General features: G+C 48.8%; 1 protein-coding gene across 5 annotated transcripts in view; it reads left to right on the plus strand.

Moving 5' to 3' along the window:
* Positions 1 to 26,663, plus strand: part of UBR4 (ubiquitin protein ligase E3 component n-recognin 4) — a 127,210-nt gene extending 100,547 nt beyond the window's left edge. For all 5 annotated transcript variants that reach the window (XM_046661117.1, XM_046661119.1, XM_046661121.1 and 2 more), the window contains 18 exons: positions 875 to 1,072; positions 1,800 to 1,880; positions 3,909 to 3,996; positions 4,532 to 4,659; positions 5,497 to 5,604; positions 6,329 to 6,448; positions 7,189 to 7,379; positions 7,848 to 8,021; positions 8,387 to 8,486; positions 12,287 to 12,505; positions 13,418 to 13,531; positions 14,500 to 14,642; positions 15,102 to 15,227; positions 16,346 to 16,540; positions 19,334 to 19,558; positions 22,812 to 22,902; positions 23,601 to 23,763; positions 26,277 to 26,663. In XM_046661117.1, the coding sequence (XP_046517073.1) occupies positions 875 to 1,072; positions 1,800 to 1,880; positions 3,909 to 3,996; positions 4,532 to 4,659; positions 5,497 to 5,604; positions 6,329 to 6,448; positions 7,189 to 7,379; positions 7,848 to 8,021; positions 8,387 to 8,486; positions 12,287 to 12,505; positions 13,418 to 13,531; positions 14,500 to 14,642; positions 15,102 to 15,227; positions 16,346 to 16,540; positions 19,334 to 19,558; positions 22,812 to 22,902; positions 23,601 to 23,763; positions 26,277 to 26,341 (2,529 nt within the window). In that variant the 3' untranslated portion in view covers positions 26,342 to 26,663. The remainder of the gene's footprint in view (positions 1 to 874; positions 1,073 to 1,799; positions 1,881 to 3,908; positions 3,997 to 4,531; positions 4,660 to 5,496; positions 5,605 to 6,328; positions 6,449 to 7,188; positions 7,380 to 7,847; positions 8,022 to 8,386; positions 8,487 to 12,286; positions 12,506 to 13,417; positions 13,532 to 14,499; positions 14,643 to 15,101; positions 15,228 to 16,345; positions 16,541 to 19,333; positions 19,559 to 22,811; positions 22,903 to 23,600; positions 23,764 to 26,276) is intronic.
* Positions 26,664 to 26,987: the final 324 nt, after the last annotated feature.

Here is a 26,987-nt window from a genome sequence, read left to right on the forward strand (position 1 = left end):
AGCTAGACTATAAAGAAATTTTCGTTTTCTTCCTTCTTTTTTTTTTTTTTTGAAGATTTTATTTTTCCTTTTTCTCCCAAAGCCCCCCAGTACACAGTTGTATATTTTAATTGTCGGTCCTTCTAGTTGTAGCATGTGGGATGCTGCCTCACCATGGCTTGATAAGTGGTACCATGTTTGCGCCCAGGATCCGAACTGGCGAAACCCTGGGCCACCAAAGCGGAATGTGCGAACTTAACCACTCGGCCACGGGGCTGGCCCCCTACTTTCTTCCTTCTTTTTCCCCCTTTTTTTTGTGCACACAATGCATGTTTCCCTAGGCTGAGCTATATAGAAGCATGGTGTGATCCAAAGACCCCCTCTTGTTGAGGAAGGATGAAAAACAGCAGTATCGTCAGTTGATGAGGAGTGATCATTGGGGTTGTGCATACTGAGCATTAGGTATCATAGGGAAGACCCTCTTCTTGACTTGAGGGTCGTCCGACAAAGTTATCTGGCCCCAGATTGGTTGGCATTGGCATGAGATGAGCAGGAGGAGGTAAGCCTCTTCTCCCCTTGTTGCAGTAATGCAGCTTTCATATGTCACTCCTCATCTGCTTATTTTGTTAGGCTTTCTCTCCTAATCCACCCTTGAGTTTCAGAGGAGATGCTTGATATTTAAGGCTCGATGAATTGTATTTGGATTTTTTGAATCACCTCTGAGCTTCCTATCCTTTATATCTTTGAATGTGTAAGGGGCTGGATGAGTTTGGTGTGTTTCCCTCAGAGTGTCCATGGACAAGGTAGCATGGTATAAGTCTAAAAGACCTCTGCTATCCCTCTACACATGTCTTTATGCCATCCCTTTTGAGGCGTCCTTCTCTCTGTCCCTTAGGAGGAGAATGAAGTCACTGAGTTCTTTGTGACCCTGGAGAAGGATCCCCAACAAGAAGACTTCTTACAGGGCAGGATGCCTGGGAACCCATATAGCAGCAATGAGCCAGGCATTGGGCCACTTATGAGGGACATAAAGAACAAGATTTGCCAGGACTGTGACTTGGTGGCTCTTCTGGAGGATGACAGTGGGATGGAGGTAATAAGCATAGTACAGTGCTGCCATGATTAAGAGCATGGTCTGGGATCAAATCCAGTTTCTTATCCTTTGTAGCTGATTAACCTTGGGCAGGTAGCTTGCTTCAGCTTCCTTATCTCTGTAAACGGGGGCTAATGATTCCCACTTACCTGCCTCACCTGGAGTTAAGGTTAGTTACCAGTGAAGGGCTCTGCCCAATGCCTGGCATGCCGTAAGCAAATGGCTAATGGCTTTTGCTTGCCATGGTGTAGGCTCTTATTATTATTGTTGCTCTGGCAGTGGCTTCCCAGTGATTCCAAGTTAATTAAGCTACCTGAATACTGGCACTTTAGCCCCTGTGTAGATTTCTGGCCCTGTATCTGGTACCTTCTGGCAGATAACCTCTAGGGTCTGGCATTATACGTGGTGAAAAGCATTTTGGGTGAAATAGAGGGAATTACTTTTTCTGGTGCTGAGCCTGAAGTGGACTCAGAATAGGAGGTGCTCAGCAGGGACTTTTAAACTGGAGTCCATGGTTTCCGTAAAGGGTGTTTGTAACCTCTGAAATTGTGCATAAGATGCTGTGTGTTTTGCACACACATGCATCTTTCAGAGAGGGAGAGTCGATAGGTCCATGACACACAAAAATTATGAATTATGAATCACTACCATAAAGTGTCCTTTGATCTTGAAATTTACTTGCCTTGTAATTATTTGGAATAACAGCCTCATGTGCTTTTCTCTTCAGCTTCTAGTGAACAATAAAATCATTAGTTTGGACCTTCCTGTGGCCGAGGTTTACAAGAAGGTCTGGTGTACCACGAATGAGGTATGTGCCTGTTTTCTCGCTTGGAGGTGTGGTTTTACTCTTCGGACTTACGCAGGCTTCTCCCAGGAGGCGCTTGGAGCAGCGCCCGAGGAGCTGTCCTTCTCTTCGTGGCTGTGGAGAGAACCAGTCATCTTGTCCTCCTCTGGAGGCATCTGGCTGTGAGGCTGAAGAGCCTCAAGGGAGGACAAGTGTTTTCCGGCTGTGTGCAGCCCAGGCTGGGCAAGGGCTGAGGAAGCACTATATTGGGGAACCCTTGCTGTCTTGTACACTTTATATACGACACCTCTGGACTGAGATTCTCAGCTTTGATGGGCTTGCTCACTTGTCAGATCATTTTTCCCGTAGCTGTGTCAAGGAGCATAGTTTCTTGTTTACTAATTGGAGAGCTGAGACTTGAACGGGGAATTTCTCTTGAGGAGGGAGAAGGAAAGAAGGAAGCATGCACTCTGGTCCTTTCAGCCATCTCAGCATCGTCTGTCTGCTCATGAGAGTCTTAGGCAGTCCACTTCCACTTTCCCTCCTCCCGTCTCAATCTCTTTCCTGTCTTCCTGTCTCCTTTCCTTCCCCTCCATGTTTTTCTCTCCTTCCCCTTCCTTCCCACCTCTTCTCTTTATTAGGTGGATCTTTAGTAAGTGAATCAAATAGTTTAATTACAGCAAACTAGTGTGCCAGTGAAGCATGGCGAACTTTTCTATACTTAGTCCCAAATATTTCTGTGGAGTTTAAGAAACTAAATTGGTAGTGTACTATTGGTACATTTTGGTCTTTGTTACATATTTTTGCTTCTCTCCTTTCTTTCTCCCACTGTGCTGGGCATCCTGGACATTGTTTACTTTTGGTTTGCTGCCAGTTGGATAGATACAGTGCTGTTGGCAGAGGGACGTGCAGAAGACTGCCCCATCCAGTGGAGCTTGTCCTTGATGTTTTAGCATCAAAACAGAATGATACAGATTTAATCCCTGATGCACATAAAAAATTGAGACTAGGCTTCCAAGGGCACCCTTGTAAATGGTGGTATGGAACCCAAAGAACATACATGGGCATCTCTGCCTTTGAACCATGAGGCAAGGAAGAAGCTGTGATCCCTCACATTAGTGTGCTTAATCTACTGAGGAGTTCTGGCAAAGTCCAGAGTTTGTGGCAGCCTCTTATCTGGGCCTTCATCAACTTCCCTTCTTACTTTGTCTCCCATTTCCCAGTTAAACAGCCCGTCTCTTTAGTTACTAGAGCCTATTCTGTTTCCGATGTTTCTTTCTGTCTCTGTCCATGGTTTGTGGCGGTTTTCTTTCTTAGTTCTTACTCGGCTTCTGTAGCCAGAAACACTTCTGGAACTGGCCTTTCCTGACAGGTTCTCTCCATCCAGGGTTTCCTCTCCTGAAGCTGAACACGGGCTTAGAGGCAGGCAGCTTGAATTAGTGTGGTACCTTCTCTCCAACTTAATTTCATACAGTGTGACTCCAAACCCCATTGCTCATCTCCAGAATGAGAATACTATGTACGCTAGAGTGCCTAACTCACTACCCAGCGTATAGTGGACTCTCATGAGCCTCGAATTTAGTAAAGTTGCTGTAATCTTCTAATTTCTAATCATTCCATCAGCTTATAGGTTTTAACTTGGGGAAATTTGGATGATCCCTCTCCTTCTGTAGGGTTATGTGAACACCTCAGGATCTCCATATGCAAAGATCAGTGTCTTTTCTTTTCTTGCTTTTGATTCCTGAGACTTGAATCAAAGCTGATCAAAGTGACCTCCCTTGTCTTGATTCTTTGAGTAGTGGTCCTATTGGTTAGAGAGTTTCTACTCCTGAAGGAGGCACAGGCTTGGAATTAGACCTGGGCTTATAAAGCTGGATAACTTTGAACAAGCTGCTTAACCTTGTATAAGAGGATAAATTATAAAGTGTTTAATTAACATAGGACTTAGCCCTGAGCAAAATGATAAATAATAGTTGTTACAGTTATTACAGAGAGTTTTAATGAAATTAAATGCCTGTTTACAAGTGCCTTTCTCCAACTTTCTCTGCTCAGGGAGAGCCCATGAGGATTGTGTACCGTATGCGGGGGCTGCTGGGTGATGCCACCGAGGAGTTTATTGAGTCCCTGGACTCCACCACAGGTCTGGCCCTTTCCGTAGACACTGCTGCACGTTGGCTTTGAGATTTGGGGCCAGTGAGAGGTTCACCTCCTGGGACTTAGGGGTGTTCTGGGAAAATCCTCTCCTGTACCTCTGATCAGAATTGAGGGGGGATTACTTCTCGAACTGAGGAAAAGTGCAGTGTCTATGGCCTGATTCATACACCTCTGGGGTAGGAAAAAACTTGGGGAAAAAATGCAGTTAGCAAGAAACTTGAGTTCAGATTTATTTCTAGCTTAGTTTTTTTTTTTTTTTTTTTTTTTTTTTGGTTGGTTGTAGTGGTGGATATATTTTCATGTATTTGAGTAAATTTTAATTGACTTGAACCTTAAAAAAATCTCCTACTGGGAGTGAGATAGTGAATCTAATATCCAACATTGACCCCTTTTATTGGCTATCTCTTTGTTGGAGATATGGCAAAGGGAACCAGCTCTCGGCCTAGAAGAGGGCTATCTGTTTTATTCCCATCTTCACCTTCCTTTCCATTTCTGCTTGGCTTCCCCCGTGCCCACCCCAGATGAAGAAGAAGATGAAGAAGAAGTGTATAAGATGGCCGGTGTGATGGCTCAGTGTGGAGGCCTGGAATGCATGCTTACCAGACTGGCAGGGATCAAGGATTTCAAGCAGGGACGCCACCTTCTAACAGTGAGTTGCAGGCAGCAAGGTGGGACCAGCTCTTCTGCTTTGAGAGAGGCTGCTATGAAAAGAAGCTTGTGGCCACTGCGCGATGTATCCCTAGAGGGCAGCATGGTGCCATGGACCAGTGCAAGCCAGTGAAGGGCCTGGCTGCTTCCCTGAGCCCTCAACTCCTCCCAAAAAACCAGTGTGTTGGCAGCCTTCTGCTGTGTTTCTTTCGTCACCTGTGGCACCAATCTCTAATTGTCTTTCACAAAGAACTGCACTTGTGTCAATTATTATTATTGCTTTTTAAATGGATTTTGTCAGTAACTGTTTCATTTCTTGTAGAATTTTGCTTGGTGGTTCATCCAACTGTCTAAATAAGGGGTAGAGGATTCCAAAGGCACCACAAATATTAACACTATTACTTTCACCTCCAGGAGCTACGAGAACAAATGTTACTGTGCCTGTGTTTTAAATGACCCTTCATAGTCTGAGCTCCCGCAAGCCATGAGCTTTGGGACCTTTCTGTTTACTATTAGCTCAGAGTCTGAGTTAGTACTGGACTTCACCCAGGACAACAGAGCGTCACCTATTCCATTAGGAATTGGTGTCACTGTCCGAGTTTTAGAGATGGTAGAGATGTACCCAGCCCACACAAGCTACTGCTGGAGAACATTGTTATTTAAATTGCCAACCTGGCAGGAGATCCCAGCCCTTAAGGATCGCTTCTCCCTGCTGTCCGCGCATTTCAGGAGTACCTGCTGATTGTACATGACCCCTCTGCAACGTTTCTTTCCTGCTTGTCTTCACATGGTAGACTCTCAGATGGTCTCATGGGTTTTGGCTGGTTTTTCTTGTCAGGTGCTGCTGAAATTGTTCAGTTACTGTGTGAAGGTGAAAGTCAACCGGCAGCAGCTGGTCAAGCTGGAAATGAACACTTTGAATGTCATGCTGGGGACTCTAAACTTGGTAAAGAGTGTGGACTGCAAATAGGAAGAGTGAGCCTTGGAAGTCCTGGGTGGGGGAGGACATCTCAATTCTGGACTCAGATGGAATGGATTTGTGGTCTCTTCAAGCCCTTCATTTGTCTAACTGACTTCCACATAGACATGGATCGTTCAGGCTGTCCCTTCTCCTCCTGCTGGCTCACCCCTGTGCTACTGCCATGACACCAAAGAGCTTTCTTGTCCCTTCCCTCAATTCAGATCAGAGACAAGAGGAAGTTAGTGCCTGAAACAGTCCAGACTGCACACTGATGCAAGTACCACTGTCCTCAGGGCAACCAGGAAAGAAACACACACACACACACACAGCTTTCTTGTCACCTTCCTCAATTCAAATCAGAGACAAGAGGAAGTTAGTGCCTGAAACAGTCCACACTGCACACTGATGCAAGTACCACTGTCCTCAGGGCAACCAGGAAAGAAACACACACACACACACAGCTTTCTTGTCACCTTCCTCAATTCAAATCAGAGACAAGAGGAAGATAGTGCCTGAAACAGTCCACACTGCACACTGATGCAAGTACCATCGTCCTCAGGGCAACCAGGAAAGAAACATACACATATACACACACACGCACAGTCTCTGGGAAGTAAGACCATAAAGGAGATCCTTGAGGAACAGATCCCATCAGCAATGAGTGGTTGCAGTCTTATCCCCAGAGTGACTGGGTCTTGTTCTCCCACAGGCCCTTGTAGCTGAACAAGAAAGCAAGGACAGCGGCGGCGCAGCTGTGGCCGAACAGGTGCTTAGTATCATGGAAATCATTCTGGATGAGTCCAACGCTGAGCCCCTGAGTGAGGACAAGGTGAGTGGGGCCCCGTGTTCCATCCACAGACACTGGGAGTCTGCACTGTCTCACTGCCAGCAACGGGCTCATGTGTGTCTTGTTGCGTTAACCAAGAATGATTGAACCTGCTCAGGTCACGGGAGTGCCAAGGCTCAACTAAAGATGACATCCCTGGATTGAAGCCTGAAATCTATGGATTCAGAGGAAATAAAGCTGCCAGGGATATTCTTTCACTCAGAAGCTGCTCATTAATAGAATCTTGGCGTGTTCCAGCTAATAGGGGCCTTAGTCCAACCCCTCATTTCACAGTTGAGGAAACCCCAAGCCCAGAGAAATGAAGTGAGCTGTTCAAAGTTATATAGTTGGCTACTGGTAGAATCAGGCCTAGATGCCCTGTCTTCAACTCCCAGTTCAGTTTCTCTCCACTTACTGCACCCATGCCTTCCTCCATTCTTACTGGTGCTGATGTTTTGGCTGGAGATGAGACCAAATGAATAGCAGGTAGCCTTCATTCACTTGGGGGAGGAGAGATTGTATTGGTGTATTCTGACCACCTGAGACTATTAACAGAGCCATCATAGAAACTAATTTATTAAGTGGAACTCAGTATTGATTATTTCCCAGGAAGTGCTGAGGCACAGTTTCAGGGCCACTTCTGATGGCTCTGATGGACGTGGATGACCTTTGGGGATCAGATGTTGGCTGCAGCCAAAGTCCTGACTCCATTGATGGGTCTTCCTTGCTCTCTCCTGTTGCAGGGCAACCTCCTCCTGACGGGTGACAAAGATCAACTCGTGATGCTCCTGGACCAGATCAACAGCACCTTTGTCCGCTCCAACCCTAGCGTGCTCCAGGGCCTGCTGCGCATCATCCCATACCTCTCCTTTGGAGAGGTGGAGAAAATGCAGATCTTGGTGGAGCGGTTCAAACCATACTGCAGCTTTGATAAGTATGTTGGTTGGACTTCGGACAGCTAAGTGAGAGTCCCCATGAAAACCCTGAATTAGTTCCTTGAGACTGAGGAAGAATCCCCTGAATTTCTCTTAGATTTTTGTGTGCCAGGGGCTTTTTTTAAGGGGCTTGTCTAACTGGGGAGTCAATGATTGAAATAAATTGTGTTAAAGTAGCAATTGGCTACACAGAGAAGGTGAAGTGGTTGGTGAGATGGGAAAAGGGTATGACGAGATGGAGGAAGTCACATGTGCAAAAGCATGAAAATGCAAGAGAACGTTAGGAGTTTGAAAAAGTAGAAGTAAGAGGGAGGGGTAGCAGGAGCCAGATCAGCAGGGTTTTTATGTTATGCCAAGGAATTTAGACTTGATCCTATAGGCTGTTGAAGATTGTTAACCAAGAGAATGATGTGATCAGTTTATGTTATTCCTTTCACACCCTCGGACTCTTTGCTCTTTCCTCCTAGGTATGATGAAGATCACAGTGGCGATGATAAAGTCTTCCTGGACTGCTTCTGTAAGATAGCAGCCGGCATCAAGAACAACAGCAATGGGCATCAGCTGAAAGATCTGATTCTCCAGAAAGGAATCACCCAGAATGCACTTGACTATATGAAAAAGCACATTCCTAGTGCCAAGAAGTAAGAAGCGTCTGTGTCAGTGGCTGCTTTCCTTCTCCTCTTCCTGGTTCCTTTTGAACTTCTTGGCATAAAGTATCACATGTTCCCCTTTACCCTTTGTGGGGTCTCCTTCCCCTTCTGGAAACTACCAAGGTGGACCATTCAGCCACTGCAGAGCCTTGTGGGGCTATGGGAAGGATGGCAGCTTTTTGGTTTCTATTTAAGATTATTCTTTTCTATTTGGCTCCTCAGCTGAACTGGCTGGTCCTTTGTGATTCTTTATGGCACTCTTAAAGGGTCATGTTTAAACATGCCATAGTCAACACCTGGTTTCTAGGTAGCATTTGCTTCTCTGGCCTGCTAATAAGCCTTCCTTTGCTTTGTAGTCTGGATGCTGACATCTGGAAAAAGTTTTTGTCTCGCCCAGCCCTACCATTTATCTTGAGGCTTCTTCGGGGACTGGCTATCCAGCACCCTGCCACCCAGGTGAGTAGCCAGCGTGCGTGTGGACCTTATTCTGGAGAGAGGACATGTAGTGTGGGGGAACCATGCACTCCCTTCTCATCTCCCATGACTGAATGAAGATAGCACCTCGACTAGCCTTGAGACATGACTTCCTCTAATACAGAAGACTCATAGAGTAGAAGGGACTCGGAGTCATCTGGTTCGTCCCTGTATGCAGAGAGGATTAGTTGTAGTTATGATTTCTTCATTCAACTCATTCTTACGTGGGGCTTCATTATCTCATGGGTCAGCTGAGCAGCAGGTAAATGGTGAGGGTCTGGCTGGCCAGAGTGTAAAACAGTTTTATTTCTGGCCAGTCACTGGTGCATTTGTAATACCATCACCACCATTTCTGTTCTGCCTCAGGCAGCTGAAAACTTTGTTCTCAGGAAGCCCATCTTTTCTTCTCTGCTGCTCATTTCTGATCTCTTCCTCACTGGGCTGAGGTATCTGTTACCCTTCATACATCCCAGCTGGCCCAGACTGGATCTTTTTTTAATTAAACTTTTTATTTTGAGATAATTATAGATTCATATGCAGTTGTTAAGAAATAATACAGAGAAATCCTATGTGCCCATTACCCAGTTTCTCCCAGTGGTAACATCTTGCAAAACTTATACAGTACAATATCACAACCAGGATATTGACATTGATACAGTCAAGATCCAGACAGTTTCATCACCTGAGGATCCCTCCTGTTACACTTTTATAGCCCCCTCCACCTTCTGCTATCTCCTCGCCTCTGACCCCTGGCAACCACTGATCTCTTCTCCATTTCTTGAATCTTGTCATTTCAATAATGTTACATAGATGGGATCATACAATATGTAACCTTTTGGGACTGGCTTTTTTCACGCAACGTAATTTTCTGGAGATTCATCCAGCTTATCGCATGTCCCAATAGTTTGTTCCTTCTCATTGCTGAGTAGTGTTCTATGGCATGGATGCGCCACAGCCTGCTTAATCATCCCCCCGTTAAAGACATCTGGATTGTTTCTAGTTTGGGGCTATTACGAATAAAGCTGCTATGACCATTCATGTGCAGGATTGTCTGAATGTAAACTTTCATTTCTCTGGGGTAAATGCCCAAGAGTGCAATTGCTGGTTGCATATTTAGTTTTGCAAGAAACTGCCAATCTGTTTTCTAGAGTAACTGCACCATTTTACATTCCCACCAGCAGTGCATGAGTGATCCACTCCACACCCTCGCCGGCACTGGGTGGTATCACTATTTTTGGTTGTATCCATTCTGATAGACATATAGTGATTTCTTACTGTGGTTGTAACTTGTATTTTCCTAATGGGGAACGATGCTACCCGCCTTTGCATGTGCTTCCTCTCTGTATCTTCAGTCATTCATATCTTTTGTTTTTCAAGTGTTGAGTTTTGGGAGTCCTCAGGGCTGGGTTTTTTTCTGTTTATAGTGTTCTGCCTTGAATATAGTTCACATTCTCATTTGGTAATCTTCTGATGACACCTTTGAAAAATGTGGTAATTTGGTTACAGTAAAAATTCTTCCATATGTCTTATTCAAATCTATATTGTTATTTTTGTTCAATTCAGGGGAAGTAGTCATAATTAGTACATCTTTGTGGAGATAATTTTTCCTACATGAGAGTCTTCACGTATGTTATTTTCTCTATCCTCTAACATCTCTATTTTGAATGTGGATAACTCAAGGAACAGAGTTATGATTTGACTAGTGGCAGCACAATGAGCCTAGAACTCAGGTCAGGGGATTTCCAGGCTGTTCTTAGTTAATAAATTGAATTATTTTCTTTAGAATCAGGGTTTATCTGGTTAGCTACTTGGTGTTCATACTTCTGACCATTCACTTTTTTTTGAACACATTTATTTAGCACCTGTTGTGTACCTGTGCTAGGTTGAGGTAAAAGTGGCAAACAACACAGTCACAGCTTGTGCCTCTGGGAATTCACTGTCTGGTGGAAGATAGAGCCAAATACATAGGGGTAACTGAACACTGAGGTAAATGCGCTGTGGAAGGGGTCAAAGGAAAGAGGATTTTTTTTTTTTTTTGCATTTTTTTTTTATTGAGTTATTGATAGGTTAAATCTTGTGAAATTTCAATTGTACGTTAATGTTTGTCAGTCATGTTGTAGGTGCACCACTTCACCCTTTGTGCCCACCCCCCACCCCACCTTTCCCCTGGTATCCACTAAACTGTTCTTGGTCCATAGTTTTAAATTCGGAAAGAGGATTTTTAAGAAGACAGTATGGCGTCTGCAAAGGCTCAGAGGCAAGAGAGCTTAAAGCATTCCTGGAATTGAAAGCACTTGCATATGGGAGGTGATGCATGGCAGGAGCTGATGGTGGAGACATAAGCATGGGTCCGGATCACACTTTCCAGGGAAGGAAGTGTGGGTTTTCTCCTGAGGGCAGTGCTCCTGGCCATATTATAGAGGGTGAAGTGGAGAGGAAGGTAAGATGAGAGGTAGGAAAAACAATTGGCCGGCTTTTATCATAATCTAGGTGAGAGATGATGGCAGCCTGAACTAGTTAGTGAGGTGGACAGTTGAACGGATTCACCAGAGATCTGGGAGGTGGAATAAATGGATTTGGAGATTGCTGGATGAATCAAGAATTCTGCATAGTTTCTGGATTGGGTGACAATGTGAGTGGTGGTGCCGTTAAAGGAGGTGGAGAACCTAGGAGGTTTGAGGTGAGGTGGAGGAGAGTTCATTACACTAGACTTGATGTGTGGTCTGTCCTCCTGACTAGAGTTTAAGCTTTAGGAGGGTACGGTCTTTGTTACCCCAACCTCCAAAGCTCTGCTTCACACATAGGCACACAATAAACACTCGATGTTGAGTGTGGGGGACCTGTGGAGGAGCTCAGTAGGGAGTTGAACTGTGGGTTCAGCGTTTAGGAGTTTGAGACGTGAGATAGCCTGTAATTTTGCTGAGGCACAAATTTGAAGCGTACCTGCTATGAGAATAGATTTATGAGCTAGGGAGTGAGCTGAGTTGAGTGCTGAGCTGTCACATTGCAGGTTCACTTTGCTGTTTTCAATTTATTGTCAAATATGTAGTTAATTGTCATCAATTCACTTGTGGTGAGGGTGGTGCGGATTTCAGTGATGTGGTGGGATTGCTCAGTGAACTCAGCTGGAGAGCTTTTTCAGGCTACACCTGCCTTCAGTGTTCTGATATTCTCGCGTCCCTGTTCACAGCGTGGTGCTGTAGTGCAGTGACTGCCAACCTTTTCAACCATGGGGGTTTCTTGTTAATATCTACTTCTTAAAAAGTGTTTTCTTATCCCTACTCCTGCTTGTGGTGGTGCCTCTAATGTCTCTAGGTTGAGAAGACTCCTGTGCTCCTGGGTTTGCTGGACCCAAAGGGCTCCAGATGAAGAACTTAGCAGAGTCCTTGGGAATGTCAAGGGCCTCCTCTGCTAGGCGTAGTCACTGAGTTCACCACTCAGGCCCCATCAGCGGCTGCTTCTCCAGGGAATCTTAGCCCCCTTCCCTGTGCCTGAATGCTTCACATATGTGCTCTAATCATCATCATCACAGCCACCCCATTTTATAGATAGAGATGCTGGAGCTGAAGTGCGTAGTGACTGGTCCAAGGTCAGTGGCAGAGCTGACCCCTCCTCCATTTGTCTGTATCTCTCTAAGTGTGGAATCAAAGGATCTAATTGAACCTGAACGGAGAACATGAGATTGTGCACATTCCATTGATTTTTCTAAACCTTTAAGCTCCTGGGAAGAATCCTTATCTACATAATTGGAGGCATGCATCTCTCTGGTCCCTTCTTGGCAGGTTCTGATTGGAACTGACTCTATCACAAACTTGCATAAACTGGAGCAGGTGTCTAGCGATGAGGGCATTGGGACCCTGGCAGAGAACCTGCTGGAGGCGCTGCGGGAGCACCCTGATGTGAACAAGAAGATTGATGCAGCCCGCAGGGAGACCCGGGCTGAGAAGAAGCGCATGGCCATGGCGATGAGGCAGAAGGCTCTGGGCACCCTGGGCATGACGGTAATGCCGCTCCCCAAGTCCCATGTTCTTGCCCTCACTGTTGAGGAGCTGGCTGTGGCACAGGCGTTTGTGCTTCAGGACAGAGCTGGGGTTGGGGATGGTGAAGGCGAAGGCTGGACAGGGGGAGGAGGGAGCTAGGTGTGCAGGCACCGTGCTAGGTGCTTCCCCTTCAATCTTCCCAACAACCCTGAGAGGTGTGACTGTTGTCCCACTCTGCAGATGAGACTCAGGTTAACTGACTTAACAGGGTCACACAGTGAAAATGATGATGCTGTCCATTGTTTGCCTAGGGTTTATTTGCCAGGCACTATGCTTAGGTACCTTACTTGTAAGATTTTATTTAAGCCCTTATGTGCTTCTATGAGGTTGATGTTATTTTACCCATTTTTCAGATGAACTAATTGAGGCTGAGAGGTGAAGTAAATAGGCCAAGGCACATAACTAATAATCTGTTGACAGGAGTTTGAACTTGGGTCTGTTTGACACCAAGGGCTCTGTGCCGTTTTCTCTGTCCACCCTGGAGGAAGCAATAGTCCTGTCCAAACCAGCAAACTTGGGTGTCAGCAGTTTTCAACTCCCATGGGAACAGTAAATGAATCATAGTGCAGCAGCCCTTGGCAGCTGAGCCTTGGTATTGCTGGTACAAAGAAAGGGGGCTTTTTTGGTGGCAAGTGGCAACTTGCCAAAGTTCCATCTGGATGGTTTCCTCTGCTTCAGTGGTTCCTGTAGGAAGAGAATAGAAGAAGAATCTGGGTCTTTACCCTCATTAAAGCCAACTAAAGAGATTTCCTTTCCATGCAACAGACCTTTTAGTGTATGTGGAAGGTCAGCCCTGTTCCGAGCGTCCCTGAGCTTGGGTGGGAGCCTGGGTGGAAGTGCCTTTCTCACGTGCTGCCTGGGCTCCCCCTACAGACGAATGAAAAGGGCCAGGTTGTGACCAAGACGGCGCTCTTGAAGCAGATGGAAGAGCTGATTGAGGAGCCAGGCCTCACGTGCTGCATCTGCAGGGAGGGCTACAAGTTCCAGGTACAGCTTGCTGGGCCTGCGTCAGGAGGGCCTGGCCTTGACGGTGCAGCCTGGCCCCTTGCTCTGGTGGCATCGCTGTCTGGCAGGCCGTTTTCTTCTTAGTAGACCAGGGTCAAGCCTTGCATCTTAGAGCCAGCTGTCCTCTTTAAAGGCAGGAAGGCAAACTGACCTGAGCATTAGCTATCTTTTCAATATTAGTCGTTGTCTTCATCGTCATCATTGACAACGACCACTCATTGGATTCCTTCTGTATCCCAGGCTCTGTGCTCAGAGCTTTATGTAACTGGATAAGTTTATCTTTAAACCTGTAAAGAGCCCCAGTTTCTGAATGAGAAAGCAAAGGTCCATAGCAGAGCCAGAATTTTAGCCCAGCCCTCTCTGACTCCGCACCTGAGCCTTTTAAAATCACACTATCCTGCTTCCATTCAGGACATCTGGAGAGACCTTAACTTTGTAGGCTCTGCCAAAATAGATTTACACCTGAAAGGAGCAGAACAGCAAGTGACCTGTTTATTCCCCTGGGGACTTTTTAGGCTCCTCTCCCATTCAGCTTGGATTTACTGCTTAGCACCCAAGCTGTTGAAGGGCAAGTGCCCTGGGCTGCGAGACTTGTAAGTCTTCTGTAACAAGGCTCCTCGGAGCTGCCTGATAAGTTTTGAAAAGCAAGTGACTTATCAAAAAGGCACTTTATTCTTCATTTTCAGATAAATGAGGCAGAAAGAAAAGAATGACAGTTCAGACTTATATTGCTGCCTTTCCATCTTCTTAATTTCAGTTGCTCCCCACACTGCTCATTTCACTAGGGCTGTGCCTGGCCAAGTATGTAACCAAGAGTCTGAGGGCTCACCGTCACTCCCTCTTCTGAACACATTCCTCCCCAGGAGTGTTAACACCTGGGGCCCCTCGGCTCTGCTTCACCTCCTTCCAGCGCTTGCTTGGCGTTTTTCTTTTTGATGTTGTCTTTGTAGCCTACGAAGGTCCTGGGCATTTACACCTTCACCAAGCGGGTGGCCTTGGAGGAGGTGGAGAATAAGCCCCGGAAACAGCAGGGCTACAGCACCGTGTCCCACTTCAACATCGTGCACTACGACTGCCATCTGGCCGCCGTCAGGTAGGTCCTGCCTCTTGCTGAGTGACTCCTGCAGTGGGCCTCTTCCGCATGTTGCTTCAGCTCTAGACACCTGTGTTACTTGAGAAGGGAGGGCAGCTTGCCCAAGGCCCTGGACTGGGAGGGCGAGGGACCGCCAGCCCTGAGGTTTTAATGCTGTTCCGTAGTCTCTGGGGTGTAGGGTGTTCAATCTTAAACCGTAGAGGCCCAAGAGCCATTCTTGCCATGTGGCTAGGAAAATACACTTGGCTCTGGCCCCAGGCTGGTGACAGCCATCTGAAGCAGTGAAGATATGGCATTTACCATATCGAGGCTACAAATGGCTAATCCTCTCTGTCGAGGCAGGAGTGTGGGCTCACTTACTTCCATAGTGATAGCAAACCCTTCTCTACCCCAACTCACCCAGGCACCTGCTCACCAAATTAATTCCAGCAGTCACTTGTCTCTGCTCTCCCTGTCCAGGCTGGCTCGAGGCCGGGAAGAGTGGGAGAGCGCTGCCCTTCAGAACGCCAACACCAAGTGCAACGGGCTCCTCCCCGTCTGGGGGCCGCACGTCCCCGAGTCGGCTTTTGCTACCTGCTTGGCAAGGTGAGTGTTGAGCGTTTTGCATGGTAGAAAAGAGGGGAATCCCAGGCAATGTGGGGGAAGGTCTGCGGTCAGCCCAGCGGTGGTGACACCGTTTCCTGTCACCTTCAGTGAGAACCATCTCTTTCTCTGCTTCTGGCAGGGGAGCTGGTGGAGCAGAGAGGACCTCTGCTGGGGGAAACCAGCACCCTCAGGGTCTGGTGCGCCGCCTAGGATTTCTAGTTATCTGCTCCCTCTCCATTGTCAGTCTTAGGACCTGAGACACGGGACCCCTGCCTTGACTCTTGAGGCCAGAATTTCCCCAGGTTCACTTCTACAGTGTGTGCCTCTGAGTTTGAAGTAGCGAGCACAAATAGTCCAGTGGCGTGGGCGAGTCAGGCTGCCCTCAAGGCCTCCTCCTCCTGAAAGTCCAGAGTAGAGTAGCTAAAGCTTCTCAGAGAGCCTGTCTCTTGCTGATGCCCTGGGGAACGGCGCCCCACCGCCCAGGCCTGTTTTACAGCTCAGGGATGTAAAGGTACTTACCATAAAACAGGTGCCTGGCAGTACTAATGGTGAAAATAACAACAGGCAACATATTGACATGCCTACCATGTGTTATTATAACATACCTTCTTCAGATGAAATTGAGGCACAGAGAGGTTGAGGAACTTACTTGAGGTCACACAGTTAATAAGAGGCAGGGCCCAGATAGATGGCGATGTATATTGACATAGAAAAAAACTTGTATTTGAAGGTTGAGGAGATGATTCTCAGGAATAGATAACCTTGTCAGTCAGAATAGATAAGTTCTACATTTCTTCTTCCAAAATGTGGAAGTGCATTTCTACTTTCAGATGCGGCCATGGTAGGTCCTGTGACAATTGTCCATCAAGAAATGGGTCACCCCAGAACTGGCAGGTTCTCGTCAAAGCTTGGAGAGCATCTCATTCAGTCACGGCAGAAATGAGAATGCCTTCTGCTCTTGTCTTCCTCCTAGGCCCAGCCCTTGTCCTCCACTCTCCCTGTCATTCCTCTAGCCGTTTCTGTAAGCTTTGCAGCCATCAGGCAGGGAGCTGCCTTCCAAACTGGGTTTTCTGCAGGGAGCTGGCTTCTGTTTCAGCGTTTGTTCTCCTTCTCCCTAGGCACAACACTTACCTCCAGGAATGCACAGGCCAGCGGGAGCCCACGTACCAGCTCAATATCCACGACATCAAACTGCTCTTCCTGCGCTTCGCCATGGAGCAGTCGTTCAGCGCGGACACCGGTGGCGGCGGCCGGGAGAGCAACATCCACCTGATCCCGTACATCATTCACACTGTGCTTTACGTCCTGAACACGTCAGTATCTTGCATCCTACTGGCTGGCCCACCCTCTGTCCTTCTCCCCAAGATCTCCCAGCTTGTCCATATCTGCCCCAGTTAGTTCCAGCGCAGATGTCTGACCTAAGGCAGCCTTGACTGAAGTAGGAATGTGCATCTGCGGCTTTTTGGTGACTTCCTTTCTAAAACTGTCCCATCTCCCACCATGAGCAGCCAAGGGCTGCATCCTCGGACTGACCTGCAGCCAGGAGGGGAGCAGGGATGGGGAGAAGCCAGACCATGGACCCTTCCACATTGATGTAACCTCTGCTTCTACTCACGGGACCCGTTCTCTTGGGTGGGGGAGGCCGTGGGCTGGAGCTGTACAGTCACTGTGAAGGCGCACAGGTTCTTACGGCTGAGGGTTTCACAGCTAGGGATCCGCAGAACCAAGGACCGTTTCATAAGGGGAAACTGGACTTGCCATCCCTGTTGTCCCGTCAGTGAGTAATGCTTCTGGCAAGGGTGAGAGGAGAGGGGGTGTTGCCGATTCTCTGGGAAAGTCAACTGAGAAGGAGGGCAGCCAGGAAAGAACAGATTTGTATTTTTGCCGTATGTACATTATGGAACAATTAGTTTGATCCCTACAAGTGTAATTTTAAAGACGCACTTAGCGGGTAGAGAAGAATATTCTTTCATCTCACCGCAGATTTTGAAAGCAAATCAAGAGGTTTTGTGTACTTTAGCTTTTAGATTTGATTTAAATGGCTTTTAGACCCCATCTCCTAGCAAGACTCTTAGAAAGTTCGGGCAGAGAATTGACAGGCTGTGTATAGTTCACCCAAGGTGGCTGCAGTTCAGTTTAGGCTACAGGACAGTGTTTCTTGTCCCTTCTGGTCTTCTCTCTGTAAGAGTATTATTTTCTCCTTCCCTCCCATTTTCTTGTGAGATAAAAGGCTGACCTCAAGACTGCAGGCGTCGTTAAAAAGATGCACAGACAGGTCTCCATCAGTGCGTTACATCATCTGCTGAGCTGTTTAGACTGTCAGAAGACACACCTGCGTCGCTGACGGCACACATGTCCCACTATCTCAGCTGTGCTTCAGGCCTGAGCCGTGCTAGTTACCATTGTTTGTGGGCCTTTGACAGAGCCCTTGGCTTTGCAGGGACATGTCTCCTTGGCAGGCATGGGGTAGAGTGGACTGCTTCCTTCTCCAGGAAGACAAGCAGACCCAGAGAGGCAGCATGATTGCCCAGCAGAATAGAACCGGTGACTTAAGTGTCACTGGGTTTCTCAAATGCCAGACATTTGTAACTCATGCTCCGTCCCTTAGTTGGAGAGGGAGTTGGCTGGATCCTGGTTATCTTGGTCAGTTAGAGGCTGACCCAGAAGCTTCACAGAGAGGCACTCTTTGCCAGCTACAGACTGCTTCCCTAGCTAGTCGTCTCACACTGGTGTGAGCTTGATCACAGGGGGGCTAGGTAAGGCGGGGCTAGCCGATTTTGGTGGAACATTTGTATATAAAGGCAAGGATGTCACACCATGCGTCAGAGCAGAGTTGAGCAGGTCCTGCAGTGGCAGAAAGCTTCTGATTCCCAGTTCTGGGAAGTCAAGTAGAGTATCCTCATCTGCTCCATCCGTGCCTGTTCTTCAGGGAGCGGAAGGAAGCAGGTGGCTTTGCACCTTCCCCTCCTGTTTCCCCACAGTCCAGTGTCTGCCGGCGCCATCTGCTGACCTGGTAATTTTGATTCTAAGGGCTGCCAGTGTTGCGTCTTGTTTGTTTTTCCCCAACAGAATTAGGCTAGGGCATCAGGCACTCTTGGCCTGAGAGCACCATCCAGGTTCTAAGGAGAGAGTGTCGCCAGAGATGTATGACCAGGAAGGACTCAGTGATCTCTCAGTGCCAATTCAGTGACCGCTAGTCAAAGCAGTGTCATGGAGGGAAGATGGAAAGTTAACGATGGATAGGCTCTGGAGCCAGACCGCCTGCCTTCGAAGCCCAGTTCCTTCACTCCCCAGTGTGTGACTTTGGGCAAAGTATTTATTTTCTCTGTACTGTGGTTTCCTGGTCTGTAAAATTGGGGTAGTGCTAGTCCCTGTCTCATAGGGTCATTGTGGGGATTAAATGAGATAATCCGTATAAAGCTCTTCGAACAGTGCTTGGCATTGTATGCTCATCATTATCACTGTAGTTTAGGCAAGAGCAGGAACAAGAAGCCGTACTTGCCTGGAAGGAACGGTTCTAATGAAGGAGAGAGGACACAGATACAGAAGAAAACAAACCAAAATAGCCCAGGGACAGAACCAGATGTGAATGCAATGTGAACAAGTTAGCTATAATGGGTCTACGTGGAGTAAGGGAGAAGGCAGGCTGTGGGCTCCGAGTCAGGGATTCTGGACTCACATCAGCTCCATCACTTACTGGCTTGGTGACTGGGCAAGTCATTCCACTTTTCTGGGCTTCAGATACCATGGTAAGAAGGTGCTAGCCGTCACCTTCCAGAGTGGGTAGGACACTGCGATGGCAGAGTGTTCGTGAATGTGCCTGACACCTGCAGGGTGCTCGAGAATCGGTAGTTGTTTGGAATTGTGTTGGAGCTGAGCTCACGGGTGGGGAGGGCAAGGAAGATGCCCACCACAACGGACTTGGAAGGGGAAGCAGCACGTAGCTTGCCAGGGAGGAGGTGGGAGGGGTCGTCCAGGATGGGCAGGAAGCTTCAGTGATCCAAGTGTTCAAGAAACTTAAGATGAGAAATTGAGCAAACCCTCCTCCCGTCTTGCTGCTGGTGCCCGGCTTCTACCCTGGTTTCATCGTGCCCCTTTTGTTCCAGAACCCGAGCAACTTCCCGAGAGGAGAAGAACCTCCAGGGCTTTCTGGAGCAGCCCAAGGAGAAGTGGGTGGAGAGTGCCTTTGAAGTGGATGGGCCGCACTATTTCACACTCCTGGCCCTTCACGTCCTGCCCCCTGAGAAGTGGAGAGCCACACGTGTGGAAATCCTGCGGAGGCTGCTGGTGACCTCTCAGGCCCGGGCAGTGGCTCCAGGGGGAGCCACCAGGTCAGTGCTTGCTTCAGGAAGCCGTGTTCTGGGCTGCCTGGTGCCTGGGTTATGTAGTCCCAGGGTGTTTAAAAGCTGCCTAGCAGCATCTGCGTGCTCACTGAAGGTGTGCTTATTTGACTTGGTAATTGATCCTGACCCTTCTCAGTCTGTCATGCTGAGAGTCTGGGTGCGATGGCTGGCAGGTGCCTGGCCACCTCTGGGTCTGGTGTTCAGCCATTAGAAAGGTGGAGCCGGCTCACCTCTGTGGAAAATTTCAGAGAGGAAGCCAGCCAGGCTCAGGGTGGAACTACTGACAGGAGAATTTCGGCCAGCAGGGGCTGAGATGGCTAACCAGGTCTCCCCTGTGTTGCTGGTCTGGGCATAAACTAGGAGAACTTCTGCATAGCTATGCTTGGGGATTTTCTGTTCTGATCATTAAAAGCTCGTCACCTCTCTCCTTAGTCACATTCCTATCCCATCTGTCCCACGTTCCATGAACCCTTCTTCCTCCCTTATTCCTGCGGACACCTCCCAAATAAGGAATGGCGTTTCAGGAAGGAAGTGGTCTTTGTGCTCATGACCTTGCTGTGAGTTGGGTCAGATGGCAGGTGTCTTGAGAGGAACAACAGCAAACAACAGCTACAAGCCCTCTGAGAGGACCACATGGATTGCCACAGGCTGAGTGGACTCGTGGACACCACTCTTGGATCATGGTGGCCCCGTGCAGTCTCTGCCCACCTGGGCTACCGGGGAGGGTATGGGTTTGTCGGCTTGCCTCTGCCACTCAAAGGAAGTCTGCTTCACTTCTGGAAGATTGGTCCCTGTGAGTCTGCTTTCACTGGGGTCCGAGGGAACATTTCCATACTTGTAGGCCAAAAAGGGAGCAGAGGGGAGCTTTCAGGTCCCTGATGATGACAGACCAAGTGGAAACAGCCATGTGCCTGAATTGGCACACCTGGTGTCTTCCCCTCCATCAGCTCTGATGTATCAAGCATTGCTAGTCTCAGGTGCCTCACACCCCCAGGTGGGAGCTCTACTGTTGAACCTGGCCAGTACAGGTTCTTTTGTAGAGTTGGCGGGGGGCAGCGGGGGTGGGGGGGACACGGACGAGTCTTATTAGATTTGTACCTAACCCCTGTCCCCGTTCCAGACACAGCGCTTTCCGGTGTTTCCCAAGAGTCGGAAGCATTAATAGTTAACTAGCTGCTAGAAATCAAAAGTTAGATGTAGAGGGTAGCAAGGTGTCGATGAGCCAGGCTCAGCCTGCATCCGTAGCACATACAGTGGCTGTTGACTGGGCACAGGGTCCCGGTGGCAGGGGTGAAATTTCAACCCACAGGAGCTGTTTTGTTTTTGTTTAGGAGACCAAAATTCATTACTGTTCCAGGCAGTTAAGGAAAAGCTGATTTGGTCATAGCTTAATAAGGAAATCCAGGGTGAGCTCTACTCGTGAGTTGCCATTTTCTCTGTAGTAGTTTAGTCACCTTTACTAATTAGCCTTAAATAATTAAGTTGGGCTGGGCCACTCAAGATTCCTCCTTAGCACAGCAAAACAGTCCCAGAGAAGGACCAAACCTGGCGTGGTTGGGGGCTTGAGTGGGGTGTGTCTGAAACAGACTGCAGGGGTGCTGGGTGCCAGCACAGAATTGGGGTGCCCTCCCAGGAGAGACCATGGCTGGAAGGACATTTGAAGGTGTCCTCCTGCTGGTTGGGGCAGCGTCATTGGAGCAGACTTTGTCCTAAGTCCATTATAGGGTGGGAGGCAGTAGCAGATACACGACAATGGAGCTCTAGGAACATGCACACAAGATGTTGACCTCTTCTGCTTGTTTTACATTTTGGAAAAAACGGTCCTCTGCCAGGAACTTGTAAGTTTTTAAGCCTGGGACTTTCTTAGGCTTTTGTCAGAGCCTTATCTGTTACCTTGTCTGCCAGCATGTAGAACTGCAAAGAAATGGATTACCGTCCTCATCCACAGGCCCGCCTTACAGTGATTTTCACTTTAGGCTGCAGCATCGTCACACATGGCAGGTGGGGAGAAAGTAGGTGTTTCGGAGGATGTTGGGGTGGAGGGAGGGTATGGGAAGCATATTTTAGCAAATGGGATTGTCTTATTTTACTTTACTTTTGTTAATGAATTGAGCATTACTGAATGCAGATATGGATGGCCTGTCCCGTGGCGGGCCGTCCCTTCACTTGAGGCCCGTACAGTGAAGTTCAGCCTCTATAATGACATCTCTGCTTGTTTCATTTTTATGATTCTTACATATACACACGCATGTGCACTCACACGTTTTAATACTAAATTCTAGTCCCTTTAGTTATGAGCTCTGTTCTAAGGTGTAGACTGTCCATGACAAGGGTTCACCCAGCCTTCATTGGCCGGTTACAGATGTGAAGGCAGTTTGCCACCAAAACGTCTTAGAGACTTGGGCAGTAGACACCGAACCCCAGCACCAGTATTCCACTCGCTGTGCACGGGGGAGTCTGGTCTTTTTGTGTTTCACAGTGGCTCTGCCTGGTTTAACCATTCCTCACACCAGGAGTGTCTGCCGAGAAGGCAGTGGATGTTGTCACAGACAGCCCCCGGGATTCCAAGGGACTGACTCGTCTTTAATCCTAAGCTGAATCACTGGATTAAGCAGAGATGATGCTGGTTAGAAACAAAGGGGTGAGGTGAGCAGCTCCAGGATTATCCAGGATTTAGAATGTGTCGGGGAGGTTATATCCTCCGTCCCAGATGTTACTATTGCTCAACACGTTTTCCACCAGCTTGCTGTTTTTAACATGGCACATGGATGACGAATTACTATATTTGGCTAGTTTAGGTCTGCTGACTAAAAATTTTCCCAGTGGGAATGTGAAGACTGAAGTTGGCTTTGTTTCCTGCTTCATATGAGGTCTTGTCAATCCAGGAGCTGGTGTTGGGGAGGAGCCCGGGAAACACGGTCTCCTGGGCATCTGTTTAAGGCTGTATTCGGTTGCCATGTTGCAACTTCCATCTCCCCTCTTCTGGTTTACCCTGATCTGGAGGGAGTCAGTACTAATGATGAGCATTTCATGGGACGTTTTGTAGTAGATAAGCCGCGGGGTCCAGGGCTTCAGAAGTGCTTGCGCACAGATGCTGTTTCCCGAGAAGATAGGCAGGTGGCTGGAGTGAGTGATGCATAGATTCCTGTGGCTCTCCCCTTGCTCCCAGGATGCTCTGCTCTGTCCTTGTAAGTGCCCTTCCAGGGTCTTCGTGGGTATGGAGTTTGGTTTTCTCTTCCAGGCTGACAGACAAGGCAGTGAAGGACTACTCTGCTTACCGCTCTTCCCTTCTCTTCTGGGCCCTGGTCGATCTCATTTACAACATGTTTAAGGTAAGGATCCATCGTGGGCTCAGCTGGTTTCTGCCAGGGTGTAAGATAACCTGTGCCGCTGGCTCTGCCCTTGCCTCGGCTGCCGCATGGCCGCTCCTCCACTGACCTGTCCTGAGAAACAGGCTGAATGTGCCCTGAGAAGGGTCTACCCTGTAGCTTAGACCCCACGTCTGTGATGTACACTTGTGGCCAAGATCCCTCCTGCCGCCTGCTGCACACACCCTTCTCCAGGCAGCTCTTCCTCCCGAATCCCCCTGGTTTGCTCCCTCCCCTCTGTCTGCAGAAGCTCCATTGCCCTGTGTGCCTGTGACGTGCTCCAGCCCAGCTTGTGATGGGGCCTCCTCTCTGCCTTGAGAGAGTCAGAGGGCTGGGGGGTGGTTCCTTTTATAGTCTCAATGGAATGGCTCAATTGAAGATGTTGATGATTCCTTCTCTTTGGGAAATGCAGATGTGAAGGATGTAGGGAGGCAAGAACGCAGTCGCCTGTTGTGGCTTGTAGGTTCCCGTGAAGCAGTGTGTAATCAAGGGGCTGTAAGAGGAACTGAATGAAATTTTGTTGTTCCTGGAAGCAAAACATCCTCCAGGGAAAACTTTGATGTCTATGGGAGGGCTCTCTTTTCCCTGGATTGGAATGGCCTGACGGTCTTGAGGCATTAAGTAATCCTTCCTCTGGGCCTGTCTCCTGTTGGTTCTTGTAGAAGGTGCCTACCAGCAACACGGAGGGAGGCTGGTCCTGCTCTCTAGCGGAATACATCCGCCACAACGACATGCCCATCTACGAAGCTGCTGACAAAGCCCTGAAGACCTTCCAGGAGGAGTTCATGCCAGTGGAGACCTTCTCGGAGTTCCTCGACGTGGCTGGTCAGTGTCAAGGTTTTATCTTCCAAAGATCTTCTGCAGTCAAACCCATGTCTGTCTGAGTGGGGCTGGCCATAGCACTTTCACCCTCACGTGCCAGCAGAGACAGGCGGGAACCAGCCCGTGGGCCACCACCAGGAGGCCTGGGAGAGATATGTAAGCCCCGGTGCTTGTGACGAGAGTAGCAGCTCCAACATGTGTTGTGTACACTCTACACCCCAGGCCCTCTGCTGCTCATTGTGCATGCATCTCCCAGTCCACGAGACACCCCTGTTATGGGGTAGGAACTGTGGTTATCCCCACTTTACAGATGGGGTAACTGAGGCTTTGGAGATGAAATAAGTTTCTAACGGGGCAAAGCTAGAAAATTGGTAGAGCCTCTTTGATTGCTGGTTTTTTATGACAGTTCAGAGAATTAACACGGACCTTACCTGTCTTCCTTCTGCCTCTTGGGGACTGAGGTCTCCTAGCCACTGCTGCTCCCGGGCAGACGTGGGGATTGCAACTCTGATTCTCAAGATAAATGATAAATGTCGGAACAGAGCAAAGAGCATCTCTGATTGTAAGAATAGGGCAGCACTTTGCATTGGTGCCCTATGCGGTGTCTTCAGACCACCCCTCGTCCTGCAGCTAGTAGGAATGAAGTTCACTGTTCTCACCTGTGTGTGGAGTCTTTATGCAACAGATTTGTTATCCTGATTGCAAGCACATTACAATTTGTTTGGATTTTGTAACCAAGCATCAGGTGATAGCAGGGGGAGGTGACTTGGGCCGATGCCTGGGACAGTCCACCTAGGATTAAGAATTCAGTGCCCTCTCAGGTGGTGGGCACCGCTGTTTTGCAGTCCCCGTCACTGCCGTCCTTTCTGAGGTGAGGCTCCCAGAGCCAAGGCAGAGGTGACCGAACCCACCTAATGCTGTTGGGAGATGTTTCACTTCTCCCTGATGGTCACTGTGGGAATTCTGTGAAGTGTAAAGAAGCAGGAAAAAAGTTCTCCGCTGATCCCACTGTCAGAGAATGCCTCTATTAGCACTTTTCCTGTCTGTCTGTATCCTCTGGGAACTAAACCCTCAAAGGTCTGAGGTTGGTGCTCTGTGAATTCCTGTCTCCTCCCAGCTCAGCGCCAACCGATGGAGTTTCTCAAAAAGCCCAGGGGCTTCCAGTTTGGCCATCTTTCGCCGTGGCCTCACTGGAAGCTGTGAACCTGGGTGGGCCTTCATGGGCCTCGTGCCTCCGCATTAGCGACAGTCAGTGTTAGCGCCGCTCCCCTCCGCTTCCCTGTGAACTTCACTGACTCGTCACTGATCCCACGAGCATCTTTTCACCCTAGGCGTTTTACCTTAACTACACTCCTTGCCTTCGTTCCAGAAAGTGACCCCTGACTGAGAGCAGGTAGCCTGTGTGTTTGTGTCCTCAGTGCTGAGCACCGTGCCTGTCCCCCGTGGGTCTGCTGGATGTCTGAACAGACTGTCAATATGAATGCAGGGGTCCGAGTAAGAGGAGGAGGAGGTTGGCAGGCAAGGAAGGCGTTCTCCTCGGTTCAGGGCTTCGCGTCAGCCCTGGAGCTGGTGGCAGCCCTGGCCTGAAGCAGGGGAGAGCGAGAGCCGTTGGGGGGCCTCTGTGGCCTTCCCTCTGAGGCCAGGTTTTACAGCGTGACTTTGTTTAAACAGGAGAAAATCTCACAACATCAGATGCACCCTACTCAAATGCAACGACAGAACGCCTCCCCAAACCTGCCCGCGATGGTCGGTGCCCCTCCTCCTCCATTAGTGCAGACGCTGCAGAGAGGGCGCCAGGCCTTGGGGTTGACAGCTCCACATTGGTTAAATGTGAGCACCCTGCTTGGTGACGGAGGGGCAGGGGCCACGGGGGACCTGATGCCGACTGAGCACCTTCTGTGCGCTGGGCACTTTCACATTCATGGCCTCACTTAATCCCCATAGTAACATAACAAGGATTTGTCGCTGTCCCTATTTGATAGGTGAGGTAACAGAGCTCCTGAGCTCTAGCAGCTTGCTTGAGGCCCAGGGACTAGTGGTTGGGTCGAAGCTCAGAGGAGTCCTCTGCTCTGCTCCTCCTAGCCTCTAGAGCAGTGGGATATTAACCTTTCTTTGGTCCTATATCCCCTTGAGGGTACGCTGACGGCTGTGGACACTCTCCCTCTGCAAGACCCCCCTCCATTTTGCACACGGTTATCAGCGGACTCACAGACCCCCTGCGGTGGTCTCTGGACCCGGGTTTAGAACCTCTGCTCCAGGGAGATTGTGAGGCTGGCCTCTGCCACTTTAGTGCTTTACCTCAGGCAGCAGCGCCTGGTTCCAGAGCACGACTCCTCTTACACATGAGAGTGTTTGCTTGGTGACTGGCCCCCTAGTCATGCTGATCTTCAGGGAGCGCCCGTGTTGGGGCTTGTTGGAGCACAGTGTGTTCTCTGCGTGGATGCGGCAGCCGTGACTCAGTGGGGCTGGGGGCTGTGCGTGCCTGCTCCTAACCAACCTCTGTCTCTGTGTTCCAGGTCTCTTATCAGAAATCACTGATCCAGAGAGCTTCCTGAAGGACTTGTTGAACTCAGTCCCCTGACCATCACATGGAAACTGCAGCTGACAAAGATTGAAGCTAGCTTGCCTTCCATCCCTCTGTGTTCTTCCCTCCTGTGCGTTGATCCCCCAACGGGATGCTGCATCGTTACCCCTGCCTCCTCCCCGCCCTCATTTCTTCTTGGAATGGCTTGGGGTTTTTAGGCTTCCTGTTTTATCTTGTGTGTGTGGTGCACTAGCTGTGAAGTTGTCTGTAACCCCAGCCATTGAAGGACCTGTACATACCTAGGAGCCACGAGTTGTCCTGGCCACCCTAATACTTGAGCGTGCCCCTCTGGAGAAATAAACGAATGACTTAATGCGCATTGAGAAAGAAGGTGTCGACTGTTGCTTAGACCCGTCCGTAGTGACACTGCAAAGACGTTCCCTGACTGCACAGCCCTTACGGTATCCGCACAGGACTGATGTGTCAGAATTGCTGTCTCTGGGCCTCTTGTCAGCACCAAATGGAGCCTGTCTGCTCTTGGCCAGCAAGTTGGGGCACCAAGTTTGATAGCTCTGATCGTTCCTCAGACAAACCCCTTGGCTTCTTAGTTTTTTGGTCTTAAGAGCTGGAACCCAAAGACACGTGGAGCCTGACGGTTTTCTAGTCCTTGGCTGAAGGCAGGCTCCGTACAGTAGGGCATCGC

This window comes from Equus quagga, chromosome 5 (genome assembly GCF_021613505.1).
Source record: "Equus quagga isolate Etosha38 chromosome 5, UCLA_HA_Equagga_1.0, whole genome shotgun sequence".
NCBI classification, from domain to species: domain Eukaryota; kingdom Metazoa; phylum Chordata; class Mammalia; order Perissodactyla; family Equidae; genus Equus; species Equus quagga.